At 52.6% G+C, this 14,141-nt stretch overlaps 3 protein-coding genes and 1 pseudogene across 3 annotated transcripts; 3 read left to right on the top strand and 1 right to left on the bottom strand.

Moving 5' to 3' along the window:
• Nucleotides 1–168: 168 nt before the first annotated feature.
• Nucleotides 169–1,572, top strand: SAPIO_CDS7007 (uncharacterized protein; the record flags this gene model as incomplete). Its single annotated transcript, XM_016788959.1, has 2 exons — nt 169–214; nt 347–1,572. The coding sequence occupies 2 exons, from the start codon at nt 169–171 to the stop codon at nt 1,570–1,572; spliced, it is 1,272 nt and encodes a 423-aa protein (XP_016640786.1).
• Nucleotides 1,573–2,277: 705 nt separating this feature from the next.
• SAPIO_CDS7008 (uncharacterized protein) lies at nt 2,278–2,866 on the top strand (the record flags this gene model as incomplete). The annotated part of the gene is made up of 3 exons (XM_016788960.1): nt 2,278–2,424; nt 2,488–2,688; nt 2,774–2,866. The coding sequence occupies 3 exons, from the start codon at nt 2,278–2,280 to the stop codon at nt 2,864–2,866; spliced, it is 441 nt and encodes a 146-aa protein (XP_016640787.1).
• A 452-nt stretch (nt 2,867–3,318) lies between these two features.
• Nucleotides 3,319–4,179, bottom strand: SAPIO_CDS7009 (annotated as a pseudogene; the record flags this gene model as incomplete).
• Nucleotides 4,180–5,192: 1,013 nt separating this feature from the next.
• SAPIO_CDS7010 (SH3 domain-containing protein) lies at nt 5,193–8,742 on the top strand (the record flags this gene model as incomplete). The annotated part of the gene is made up of 3 exons (XM_016788961.1): nt 5,193–6,792; nt 6,869–6,925; nt 6,977–8,742. 3 exons carry the CDS (start codon nt 5,193–5,195, stop codon nt 8,740–8,742), a joined length of 3,423 nt encoding a protein of 1,140 aa, XP_016640788.1.
• Nucleotides 8,743–14,141: the final 5,399 nt, after the last annotated feature.

The following is a 14,141-nucleotide window of genomic DNA, read 5'->3' on the forward strand; positions in this document are numbered from 1 at the left end:
CACCTGGCAGCTAAGTGACATCTTATTCAGCAATGCTCCGTCCAGCACCGACGAAATGAGGGATCCTCGCGTCTAAAAATTTGCAACATGGTAACGAACCACTCAGCTGTCCAACCCGTTTTCTAGCTGCTGGTTGAGCCAACAACGCCTGACTCTTCGAACGTGAAGATGGCGGCGAGACCTTCACGAGGGGCCTCTCTCCTGAGGACCTCACGTATGTTTTCTATGCCCCAACCCCTACGGGTTCCTGATTCTGGATTGGGTTTGCATAAACTCTCGGACAGCGCGACCACTCCATTTCCGCTCCATCTTTCGATCACAACTCCGGAAACTTCTCGAATTGTAGGAGATTGGGGCCTCAAGAGGCCACTTCCTCTGCGACAAACGACCAAATCATCGACTCCCGTTGTTCGTGTCAAGCAAGTGGACTCAATCGAATCTGTCACAGACTACGCCTCCGCCTCCGATCATGCTTTGACGGTCGAGAAGTTTCACGAAATGAACATCGCCGTATCTACCCCGGTCTTGAGACACGAGAAGCAAAAGGAAGGGAAAAGGTCGGTTTTTGAAGACGCCAGCGACCAGACCACACCACAGTCGACCGCGGATGGCAATGCCAATTCAAAGCGATGGCAATTCGCTGGGCCATGGCTAGCGAGCATGTCCGAGGAACAGTTCAATAATTATATCAAGAAGAGGGTGAGGTCGAGAAGGGCGGAGTTCCGGGAGTTTCTGCGCCAGCGTCGAGCAGACGAGTTATCGCACGCCGCATCTCAGAAGGCCCTGGACCAGGGAGAAGCGCCCCCACCTCGCACATCTTCCAGCGATATCAGCGATTCGGATCTGACCGATTACATACGATCTCTTCGCGCTGACCGGTCGACTCTCTACTGGCTAGTCAGCCAGTTCCTTGATCTAGCCCCCATTGCCCCACCACAGAGCTCAACCAATGTCTGGGCTAATGGCGTCAATGGATCGCTTCATCCGGTTAACCCCTACGCCCAGGAAGGACCCCCTGTTTGCCACCCTTCTGCGGGAATATCATATTTGCGAACATCAGCATTTGTCGAAAACCACGCACTCTATGGACCACAGAAACAGCATAGCCCTGTCCTTTCCCGAATTCTTACCCCCCAGAGAGGTCCCGAAGGTCCTAAGCTGGGCATCGGTGGTTTTGTCGCGAACGTACCACCGGGATCGACGTCGTTCATCCACCGTTTCCGAGATTATGATGCTCGTAACAAGGTCCAGGGTCTTTCCGTCTTTGACCCGTCAATTCCAGGTGGCGCCTCGGTTTATCTGATTCCTCAGGCCGCGAGAGTCCTCTGGAATGGTAGCGTGGTTATCAAGGTTGATGAGGCGACAGCAGAAACACAATTGGTCAAGAAGGAGCTCTCCGGGAATGCAGAGATATACATGGAGCCCCGTCGAGCACCTGCCTCCCACGAGCCTTCAAAGGGGAGGGATAACCGCGTCCAACGCCTTCTCGAGCCAAGGCAAGCTAATAAACGGCCGTACTTTGGTGATCGAAGCGTCTTGGGGAGCTCCAAGAGTTATGGCTTGAGACCTTGAGGTCTCAATCATGGGAGAGTAATTGTAAAGTTAGATGATATAAATGTACTATCAAGTTAGCTTGTCAACCAGCCTTCTCTAGATTACCGTATCGTGCAGCGCTTCGTTTTCAAAATTCTCTACGAGAATGACTGATTGGGTTCTAATTAGAGCCTAGCTGGTCCTCGGTTACACGGCGCGAAGTATGAATGTGAATATGCTTCTCCCAGTGGCAATATGAGTCAAGCACCTCCCTTGTGCTCACACAGATTTGCGTCAAATATTGTAGAACTCGTATAAGTAGGTACTTTTTGCTTCAGGAGCATCTGCTCTTCTGCCACCACCTTAATGGACCAACTGCATATTGATTCCCTTCTCCGAAGGACGACAGCTTCTTATTCTGCAAGACGTTGGATGGTGTTGTCTCGTCGCTGATCTTTCAACACGGGAACCCTTCAACATTGACGTGGGAAGAAAAAAAGTGGGAGTAAAAATGGGTCTTGGTTGAGATGAGGGCTGCCAGCTGTTACCGGATATTTGCGGGTGTCGAATCACGTGATTCCACATCATTTGCGTGGGTGTCGGTGGTAGGGCACAATTTGAAGTTTCTCAGCTCAGTCTCCAAACTCCCCCACATCTCACAAAGAATTTCAAGTCCTCCATCGACAACCTCAACACCGATTCCTTTCTCCTCTCAACACCGAGTTAAAACCAGCCACCGTCACAATGGGTCGTGTTCGAACGAAGACTGTCAAGAAGTCCGCCAAGGTCATCATTGAGCGGTACTACCCCAAACTTACGCTCGACTTCGAGACCAACAAGAGGATCTGCGATGAAATCGCCATCATCTCCTCCAAGCGTCTTCGCAACAAGGTCAGCCGGGAAGAAATAGTTGGTGGTATGGCTAACGTAACTAACAATGTTTTATTTTCACAGATCGCTGGTTTTACCACGCACTTGATGAAGCGCATTCAGCGGGGTCCTGTCCGAGGCATTTCTTTCAAGCTCCAGGAGGAGGAGCGTGAGCGCAAGGATCAATACGTTCCCGAGGTGTCCGCCCTTGACTTCACTCAGAACTCTGAGAGCGGCCAACTTGATGTCGATGTAGAGACTAAGGACCTTCTCAAGTCTCTCGGCGTACGTGCCCCTCGCTCCCCTGTCCTCTTCTCTGCTCGTCTCTGTAGCATGGTCCCTCGCTAATGCTCTAGGTCTCTTTTCATAGTTTGATTCGATCCCCGTCAATGTCATTCCTGTCACCCAGACCCAGGCACAGGACCGCGGTGGCCGCAGATTCGGCGACCGACGACGAGATTAAAGGAACAGGAAGTGGGCGATGGGAATGGTTTACAAAAGATACTGGGATCGGATTAGTGCTATACGGCGTCTTGAAGGACTCTAGTGTGAGTTCGCATTGCATTACATCGGAAAATTTATCGTTTCCCCTGCAAGGTGTCGCCGACTCTCTGGGCCCAACGCCTGAGATGACGCTTGATCGCCAAGAGCAATACCCTTTCTTCCCAGCGTGCAGTGACCGTGACGCATTAACTCGCTCAGCCTGGCGAGCCGGGACTCGTACTGGGGCTTGGACTAGCATGTACATGCTATAACATGCGCCGGTGGCAACGCTATTGCTCCGTGCATACTCCCGAACCCTCAGAGATATGGCGTGCTGTTGCAATTGGTGCCATCTAAAATCCAGCCGCAGGCTTAGCTGACGTCGAGTGGCTTCAATGATCTACCCTAGTAGGTAGGCTTGCAAGCACATTCTCAGATCCCAGGCCTTGACTTCGGTGTGTATCCCTCTAGCCTAAGATGTGCTTCCTCATCATCCTCGGCGCTCGCTAAATCCATGTCCTTGGGCGGCCCGGTAATCTCCTTCGGTCTCAATGTGACCGATAGTGTGGTGCCGCCTCCGGTATCCCCCCGCTCGGTAGCGAGTAATGTGGCATCCCTAGCAGCCTTGGCTTGAGACTGTCCCTCCGCCTTGCCTTTGCTCCCTGATGTTGATTGCCCGTTCATACTCGTCCTCCCTTCATTTAAAATTTCGATGTCTATGTCTGGAATACCGACTCGCTCCCAGGCCGCAGTTTCATTTAGTTGGACCTTGACGTAGAAGGCATGCCGTGCACAGGATTGCGAGCACCATTGCTCATGTTCTCTGCGGTGGACAATATCGATACTCTTCCCGCCGTTATTAACCAGTTTCCAAGGGCCTCCGGATGTTGCCTTCAGCTTCGGCTTGGCGCACAGGACGTACCCGCACAAGCCGTTGGCGTTTCTCTCGGCAATGAGATCGTCATAGTCTGATGGTTGGAAGAGGCGAATAAGCTGCTTGAAGTCTGCAACGTCGGAGGGCGCAGGAGACGCTGACGAATGCGGAGGTGTTCGAATGCGTGGGTATTCTGAAAGCGTTATCAGGTTTCGCAGAATTATGGCCTCAATTTCCTTGCGTTGCTGGAGGATGCGAGCGTGCTGAAGGGCAATTTCTTTCGGGTTGCGAGGTGATCGTAGCGAATTATTTTCCGAGTTTTCTGAGCATTGACCTGGGTTGTGGGCCTCGGTCTGAGACTTCGAGTTTGCAGGCAGGCGGTTGTTCATCCCCTTCACGGAATTAAAGGGAGAGGCCATGATGGTAGATTGGCGAGACGGAACTGTCCTAACTTCCTCGGGGTTTCGTGTTCTTCCTTCCTTCCCCCCTTTGGCTGGAACTGTACGAGGTAGGTTCAAAGAAGAACGTCATCAGACGAGATTGAGATGTGGAACATCCCACAATTGCAACGCCACTCCATTATAAAACGGTGAGAGTAGAAGGCGGTTTTATTACGTAATCAGTAAGACGCTGCCATGATTTGAAACCAACGTTTTAACCAAGTCCAAGTCAAGGCCAGCAAATCAAGTCTTAGTTTCGAAGACGTTGTGGGCTTCGTAATCACACGGGACCGAGATAGTCACCGCCTTAGCTCTGCTCCTTTCTTCCCTCCTCACAGCAACGACGAACGGTCCAACGGTAGGAAATGGCCCCAGTTTAATTTCCATCAAGTGCAGAATACCCTCCTCCACGTCAATCTTTCTAGAGCACCCGAGGAATAAGTGAGGGGAAATCGATGCTCTAAGGCCCCGTTGTTTTCAACGATCCCTCAAGACAAGCTGGTTCTGGCCTCGCCTCTGGCTTTCCTTCAGTGGCAAGGTTTATTGGTATCAGAAGTACGTCCATCACCTTATCTTCACCTCGACGACCTCGCCAGCACTAAACTTACCTCCGTTTTATTTTCTTATTCATGCACTGACGTCGTTGCCTCGAGCTGCAGATCACAGCCTCCTTCGATGCTACGACTTGTTTGAGATTCGTGATTCTCTCCCCCATGTCGAGGGAAGCGTTTGCCGCTCCTTCCTCAAGATCTCGACCCTGAAACATATCATTGCTGTCAAATCATTGTCAACGATTGTCAACTTGTCAACAAACACCAATTATCAGACAAGCACGCCACCCACCAACCAACCCCGAGCCTCCGCAGACTACGAATACGCCCAACCAAAGACAAAGATCTAGCATCACCACTCACAACATCACCTCTAGGCAACCAAAACTGCATCCTCGTCCATCCACCTGCACTCAAAATTACATATTCACATAATAGAAAATGTCCACTGGGCTTTTCTTTGTGAAGGCCCTCTTTGAATACTCCTCACCTCATGAGGATGATTTACAATTCAATGCGGGCCAAATCATCACAGTAACTGACCAGGACGATGATGAGTGGTATACTGGTGAATATGTTGATGAGACTGGTGGGAAGCAGGAAGGTATCTTCCCCCGCAACTTCGTGGAGAGGTATGAACCAACAGCTCCTCCACGACCAACAAGGCGGGTGAAGAGAGACTCGGTACCCCCTCCGCCTCCTCCCCCTCGAGAAGATGTAGCGCCGCCCCCTTCGGCACCGCCGGTATTAACCTCTCCAATCACCGAGAGACAGCTACCGCCGCCTCTACCTTTCGAAACCGAGCAAGAAGAAAAGGCCACTGTCCCATCGCCCGCCACTCTTGAACCGCCTCCGCCGACGGTGCCGATTCCTCAGCAAGTCAGGGCTCCCGAACCCAAACCAAGTCCGCCCACGGGTACGGTGCACCGGAATAATCCCCCTCCCATTGCGGAAAAGCCCGCAAGCAGTTCAATCAGGGACCGCATTGCTGCCTTCAATAAATCGGGGGGGGGTCCAATTACCCCGTTCAAGCCGAGCTCTCTTAATTACGTCAAGAAACCGTTTGTTCCCCCGCCTCCAAGCAGAGATGCATACGTCCCACCGCCGCGCGCTGAGCTCCCTCCGCGGATGTACATCCGCGAGGAAGATCCCAATATCAGGAAAGAGGAGCCCTCAAGCAAGGAGCTTGCGGAACCAGCCGGGACGGGCTCGGTTTCCATCTCCCAGAACGTCGACGACCGCGAGGAAGATCAGCCGAAACCTACTAGTCTTCAAGAACGCATAGCACTCCTGCAGAAGCAACAGGCTGAAGCAGCCCAACGGCATGCCGAAGCCCTAGCCAAGAAAGAAAAGCCAAAACGTCCGCAGAAGAAGCGTGCGGATATTTCTGAAACGTCGGAACATACTCCCGCCTTGGATCACGGCGAACTGGACAATATTGAAGGCAGAGTTTCATTAGATGAACACCATGCTATCCCTGCCGCCAGGCGCAGGTCAACCAGGGATGCCTTATCCCTCAACCCAAATGATGGCAATGAGGCAGACATGTCAGGCGCCGGCGATACAACCGAAGGCGCAGAGGATCTCACGGAAAGGGAGGAAGCCGATGACAAGCCAAGACCCGTTTCTCACCCTAACCAAGACGATGAAATGGACGAAGAAGATGATGATCAGGAAGAGGATGACGACATCGATCCAGAAATCCGTCGAAAGGAGGAACTTCGGGCGCGTATGGCGAAGATGAGTGGCGGCATGGGAATGCCTGGCATGTTCATGCCAGTGGCTGCTCCTACATTACCAAAGAAGAAGCGGCGTTCCATCGTACCAAAGGACCAAAGCTACACCGATAACATCGACGAGTCATCCCCGGTCTCGCGAGTCGCACCCCCAGTTCCAACATTGATGGCTTTGCCAGGTATGTCGACCAGGCAGTCGGTGGACCATCCACGTGTAGATATCTCCGAGGAGGAAAGCGCTCCCAAATTGCCGCCGCATCCCATTAGTGATGATTCTGAGGAATACCCAGACTATGACCAGACTCGTAAGTCACCATTGACTCTCTTCCCACTTCATTCTTTCCCGCTTGCTTACTGAGAGAGGTGAAGCTCGAGCCCCAGCTAGCCCACCTCCAATTCCTGGAGGCCGGCCTGCACCGCCTCCGGAGTCCGCATATGGTAAGTGGCCCGAGAAGAGTACTGTTCGTTCCATAATTAACGTTCTCGTAGCCGGGGCGCCGCTTCCCCCTCACTCAACCGTAATATCGCCTAGTACAGGGTCGGAGTCTGATGACGAACTCTCAGAACACCCCCGACGGCCGACTAAAGATGAGGAGCAGAACAGCGAAACGGCCCCGCCAGTTGCCATGCGTTCGCCGCCGCCGCCGCCTCCTTCTCTCCCGTCACCTACCCTACCGACCTCGCCCCGGATTCCCTCAATCCCTATAGTTCCACCTACGTCTAGCGGGATGGAGAACAAGGAACTCACCTCGCCTACCAGCCCTACCACGGCAGCTCATAGCAAGAGGAATAGCCGGCCTCCGCCACCAATTCCAGGGTCAGCTCCGACACTTCCGGCATCCCACACTAGACCCCCACCGCCATTACCACCGAGCTTAAGTCAGAGTTCTACTGCAGATGAATATATTGTCCCCACGGCCCGGCCTCCTCGACACTCGAAGGACGATGACGAGGAGGTTACAGAATACGAAGGCGATTATGATACAGACATTGCGTCTTCAGTACCTCACAAAGATGCTTTGAAATCGACGGCCCGTGAATCCAGTTTTGAGGACGAACGGACGCCAGTAGGATCACCCGTTGCTAGTGCGCCCCCTACTTCACCGCCGCCCATCCCGAGCACGGCTGCTCCGAGGGCTATCCCACCTCCCATCCCAGGCCAGCCGCTTCCGGGCTCCCGGGCGTCGGTAGATGCGCCGCGATCTGCCCCGCCGCCACCTCCGCCGCCGCCGCCGCCAAGGGATCTGGACGTGAACCCAGCATTCCAACCTCACAGCTATACTAGTCCGAAAATTGGAGGCTATCAATATAACGAGGAATCGGGTCTTGCTGGTCCATCAATTCCATCCTCTCCACCACTGGATCGGAGGATGCCGCCGGCGACCGCTCTTCCAATCCGACCTGGCCCGAGACAATCGTTTGACGTTCAACGTTCGGCTGGCAGACCCTCTGCTGACGTTGGGCGACCCTCTCTGGACACGGGTTTCATAGCCGAGGAGCTGGATCCCGCTCTACAAAGCGGTTGGTGGAAGCAATCTAACCAAGTCCCGCCATCACTCCAGGAAAGGAAGGATATTCTCTTTGAGAGCGAGGAATCTACTTCGACAAACCGTGGTGCCAAGACGGTCATCACAAGGACTGTTCGGATCCTTTTCATCGATTACTCCCAAACAACGCTCATTGTGCAGTACGATCCCTATAACCCTGCGGATGTGGAGGTCGATCAGCACCATGAAGGACCTCCCCGGACTCTCCGCCAGGATCAGTTGGAGCAGTCACATGAGCGCTTCGGCCGTGCCATTGCCGATATGGTAACATCTAAGAAGGACTCCGTGGTTGGGGACGGCACGCCACAAGGCCTGGTCTTGGACCTTCTTCGGCCGTTCAAGGAAGCCTTACATCCTGTGGGGATGCGGGCATACGGGGCCCTTGTCTATGCGAATATGGCCAACGCTTCTACGCTTCAGAACGACGAAATTCGGCCCGGTGATATTATTTCATTCCGCAACGCGCGCTTTCAAGGGAAGCACGGTCCGATGCATGCGAAATACTCGGCCGAGGTTGGCAAGCCGGATCATGTTGCAGTCGTCGCAGAATGGGATGGTACCAAAAAGAAGGTGAGAGCTTGGGGCCAAGGGCGCGAGAGCAAGAAGGTCAAGTTGGAGAGCTTTAAGCTTGATGACTTGCGATCCGGCGAAGTGAAGATATGGAGGGTGATGCCGAGGAGTTGGGTGGGATGGAGTTCTCAGCACTAGAGAGAGAGAGGGAGAGAGTTTGTGGGGGGGAGAGGAGTGATGGAAGAAGAGCCATATTGTTGAGTATTGTTGGGGAGCTATAGAGCTTAAACCGAACGTGAGTGATCTCGACGGGCGTATATGAAGGTCACGATTGTATCCACTCCTATTTAATAGTATGTTATTCAAAGTGGATACGAGGCTTTCGGGCCCAGTGTTTATATTCCCGTCAGTTAAACCCTCTTTTCCAGAGCAGAGACGCTTTTAGTCCTCAAGAACAATTCACACTCAAGTCAAGGTGACAAGAGTCTCTGCTCAGTCAATCTGAAGCGAAGAGGCCCCTCTGGGGTTAACCGCGGAATCCCACTTGATGTAAATAGTCTAGATACTGAGAAGCTGACCTTGGAACATTGATGTGTTCCAGTTTTGAAAGCCACACCTCCTCAGATGCCGTGATCGAGTCAGGGAGTTTGAAGATGCCGGATCTAACTTGGGCGACAACTTGCTAGGTTGGAGATCTTTTGGCTCTTTTTCTTCTTGGTTCTGTGGATAGACGTGGATGGCCTACCTGACTCTTGGGGCGAAATCAAGGCACGCGTATAGTACGTGATGGCATGGATTGCAAACCCCCACGTCACGCTTATCACTTGAGTTGATATTTTACATGCTCTGCTTGTCACGGACGTGGGTGTGTGTCTATGTTTGCGGGACCACAGTGGGGAGGCGGGCAGTTCTCCACGTTATGTTCTGTCGTTTTTCTTCTTCTTTCCTTTCGTTCTTAACAGGGCCTTGCAGAGGTGGCGACATATAGCCGTCGATCGAAAGCGACAGGAATTTATACTGATATGTCGTACGCATGAGGGGGTGTTGGCCAAGAGGATCACACCATACTCGGTGAATGGCTAAGGGTGCTCTAGGAGACACGGTTCGACACCCATCAAATGCGGGAGAACAAGACAGTAATGGCGATGCGATGCCCGCAGCGGTATCTCTCTCCTGGAAGTTGCTCCTGCATATTCTTGAACGTGTGAAGGGGGTGGAGGGTCTCACTATCTTGCTTCTTTTAGTATGTCCAGTCGTCGCAAATGCGTGGGCTAGCACCTAGTCTGCGCTAAGGGGTACAGGCTGGGTCTTTCATCTCAAGGGCGGGTGAGAGATAAGGTAAAGCATTGCAACTGGGAGGATGGCAGAGAGGCATTGCGGCACGTACGGAGTACAGCCGAGTAACAGGAAGTCTGCAAAAGGTCGCGGGAAAGGGGTGGGATGAATGGGGATTAGATATCATAAGAAACGCATCACTCAAAGCGTGACCGTAAGCCCTCGTCCCACAACTGCCCCCGCACAGGAGGACGGACAAGAAAGTCGAACCGAATACAAAAAAAGAAATGCCTCGGTGCCGGAGGAAGTGGAACAACGCGAGCAGACTCAGAGTAACCAATCGGCTAGGGTAGCAATATACTAAGAGTTCAAGATCAGATTGGCAGCGGAGTTCGTGGCCAGGGTATACGTATCCATGCCGTGTTACCAAGACCGTTTGAACTCTAAGCACTGATGATCTGGGGTAAGTGAGACAACAGCTCGAGGACATAAAATTCTGCCTAGCATAACAGGCATGTATGTCACAACCAGGTCAACTAGGTACCCGTGACAGCAGCACCATAGATTGTGATAGAGGGAGACCCCATCCTCAACTTCTTGTGGATCTCAAACTGAATAGGCGATGGAGAAACGTGGCCCAGCCGGGACTGCTGGATTAACTTAGTGATGAGGACCTCAGGGTTACATCTACAGAGGAAGATTGAGGCGTGATCCCTTTCCGGTGTCTCCCGGAGGTTCGAAGGTAGGACCCAACTTTCAACGTTCGACGCATAGCCAGTGTTCGCTGTGGTTTGTGTGTCAGAATCAGCCTTCAATCCCTGGGGTCCTTAGGGACTCGGATGTGGAGGGCTTCGTGGGCATGGGTGGAACGGCAACGAGGGAATATATTCATCTCGTTAGGCAGCATGGCGCCAATGCGGCGTGGCAAGGATCAACTCGGTTCCCCGTGAGTGAGTGGTTGTTCTTTTTCCGCTTGGGGTAAAGGAGCACGCAGAGAATAGGCCGGGGAGGCGTACGAGAAGCAGGTACATGTGCTTCGGGTTGGGGCCTGCCCGTGTGTGTAAAGAGGAAGGGAATGCAAAAAAAGATCCGACGTGCCAGTCAAACATCGTCGAAGATGAACAACGGAGCGCTTGATGGAGAGAGAGAGAGGGAGAGGGGCATATGCCTAATTCGCCAGGCATAGCTACTTGGCCTAAGGCTTTAGAGATGTTAAACGGAACTAAGAATGCTCAAGTTGCCATTGATGGTTTTGGTGCGTGCAGGCGAACACCAGAGATGAGGAGGAGCCGAATCAACGAAGAGAGCGTCGCACGTGGTTTCTCGACTCCAGGCACCAATGGCGTAGGGTAAAGCAGAAAATAGGCGAATGGGAGGCTGACACGGTGGCAAGTCGTCGAGACGGTCGATTTTCTTTCCTGTTGTCGAGATGCAATGGGACGCACAGGAGTCGGGTTTTGAGCAAATGGAGCTCTGCAGAGAGATGGGCCGAGAACGAGGGATATCCGCCCCAACCCAACGGTGATAGGCTCAAATGCAGTGGAAAAAAGGCCTTGGACTGGACAGTATGAGTGGCATCATTTTTCTTGACTACGGCATTAACAGCCAATGGGTTCAGTTGTGGTGTGTGGAGAGCAAGCCAAGCACTGATGGGGTGAGGCATTACTTTGTAAACTAGTTGGGCATCAGCACCGCATTCGCAGAGGTCGCAGGAGACTAAGTTGGGTCTTCTTCGCCCGTCGGAAAAAAGAAAAAAAGAAAGAAAGAACGAAGAGCTTCTTGTGCAGACTCCATGAAGAGACAGTCTGGGAATGAGAGCTGAGAGATGGCCCGCCCGCGACTCGAGCTTCCACCGAGGTTGTCGGGAGGAAAAAAGGGAACAAGAGATGCTGGGCAGAGCGATGTGTTCGAGCTGGCAGGGAGCCCTCATGAGATGATATCAGGCGAGCACAGGCCTCTGGCAGGTCTCTGATACTAGAGTCTCTGCATCATCGATCTACCGAGGTAGGATCAATTGATTAATTTCGATTCTCAGACTTTTGGCATCGCTGGCGGGTGATAATTCGCTATTCGCAGCCAGGCATGGAGGACGGTCATAAAGACGGACGGAGGCGGACGGAGACGCAGGTTATACCTGTAGATCAGATGCAACTCCATCAATACTGGTGGGATTCTTGGCTCTCAGGTCCGGGTTTCCAAAGTTTACGAAGTAATACATACTTCACGGGCTAGACGAGGGGTCCATATGATGAGAGGAGTTTTGGGTGCATAGGGCTTCAAGGACAATTCAGCCCGCAACGGTTGTTCGCAGCTCGCAACTCGCCACTCGCCGGATTTCTCTCCCTCAGTACCGTGGATGGATGGACGTAGTGTACTTCGTACATCGTATCCACGAAGAGATGGATGAGGAGCAGACATTAAGAGATGGGATTAATGTTAGATGTACAAATGTACCCTGCCGAGCCTGAACCAGAACGGACATGGAATTGACTCAAAGAGAAGCTGAGTTGGCAGGCGCGGGTCTGGTGCGGGCGGTCCCCCCAAAAAGTGCGCAAAAAACACCGAGAAGGATTCAAGGAGGGAATGAAAGTGAGGAAAGGGGGGAAATAAAACCCTCAACCATCTTGCCAGCAGAGACATCAGTCAATTCTAATGATCGATAATGGGTACCCTCGATAATTCCTAGGCTGGTCAAGGTCGTCGACGTACTCTGTTTCGTCACTACGAAGTACGAAGTAGTGGATGCGACAATTGTAACGGCGGGACAACGGCAACGGCAACAGCAACAGCAACGCAGCAACAGCAACGTGGGTGGGGTGGGTGCAATTGCACTTGTACCATTGTCCTTTCCTCGTGCTTGTGGTGCACATGGATTTTGAATTTGAAAGCGGACATGCGGTGGTACACACATGTACACACATGTACAGAGGTGCAGTGCAGTGGCTGCAGCGGTACAGTTCAAATGTTGTGTGTACGAGTCCAGTTGTGCAACCGCCCCAACTGCTGATCCACTGTGTTTTCACGGTTCGTTCCTTCCGGTGGAGGGGGAGGTCGGCGCGTGCCGTCGTGGCTTGGAATTAATCTGGATCGGTGGATCAATTTGACGGACTCAAACTGCGCTCATCAACTTTTTAAGGACCAACTTGGTCAATTCCCTTCTTCGATCGTTTGAAACACCCCATTGAAGATTGATCTTGGCCAAACCCTTTAAGACATCGATTGTAAACTAAACTAGTTTACGTAAATAGTTTAGCGCTGCCGTTCTTACGCCACTGCTCCCGATCCGGAACTACCAAGTACGGAGTAATCTGCCTGTGTAGACTGGTACGGAGCAGTTAATGTCCCTCAGCGATCGACGATTGCCATTGCTGTCAAAATATTAACCTCAATCCGTTAATCAGCCACTGCCAGAGTCGAGAAAACCGTGCCACAACACCTCGGCCCATACTTATTATCGTGCGACTCTCCCCAATAACCTACCGTTTCCTCTCGTTTCGTGGTTCCACAGTTGCACACCATCATCCATCGTCCACCATCCACCACCATCCACCATCCACTAGCAATCTGCAACGGTTACGGGTCGCAGGCAGTCGCAGCACGGCCCATCACCATCACCATCACCATGGGCACCACCATGCAAAGCCCATCGTTTCCTCCCGCACCAGGCCCATGACGCCAGGCAGCTCCACACCCCTCCATCCCAAGCCCCTCCAACCCCAAGCTGTCCCTCGAGTCCCTTGACCCCGAGGACGGAGCTCTCAATGTACAAAGTACCTTTATTCCTCCCGGCTCCTCGGGCTGGCCAGGGTGAGCCGCAATACTTCCTCATTGGGACTGGGCGAGTGGAGAGATGTACGAATCGATACGGCGATGGATGGAAGCGGAAGGCGTCCTGGAAATGCGTGGAAAACGAAGCATCACCTCGCTAACGCCACCACCACTAGCGGAGGATAATTTTAACTGCTCACCTTTAAACTCGTACGGGGCCCAAGGACAACAGGGACACCATGGACCCGTCTGGGAAAGCTGGCTACTATCGCCTGCATGGGGGTTGCATATCGGCAACATGGCAAGCTCGCTGACCATCTGCTTGATCCTTGTTGCTGTCAGTCACGTCGCTCTCTGTGTATAATAAAAGTTGAATCCTCTCTCGTCAGACCTTGCACACCCACCCGCTCCCGTCTGAATCAATCATGTATCTCAACTCTGGACCTGGACTAGCATGATCAAGGAGTCTAAATCATCACTCGCAGATATCCCCTACACCTTTCCAACAATTGATCCTTCCCGCTCTTACACAGTCCTACCCTAGCACCAGTTGG

The sequence above is a fragment of the Scedosporium apiospermum genome, assembly GCF_000732125.1.
Source record: "Scedosporium apiospermum strain IHEM 14462 chromosome Unknown SEQ_SAPIO_0110, whole genome shotgun sequence".
In the NCBI taxonomy this organism is placed as follows: Eukaryota; Fungi; Ascomycota; class Sordariomycetes; order Microascales; family Microascaceae; genus Scedosporium; species Scedosporium apiospermum.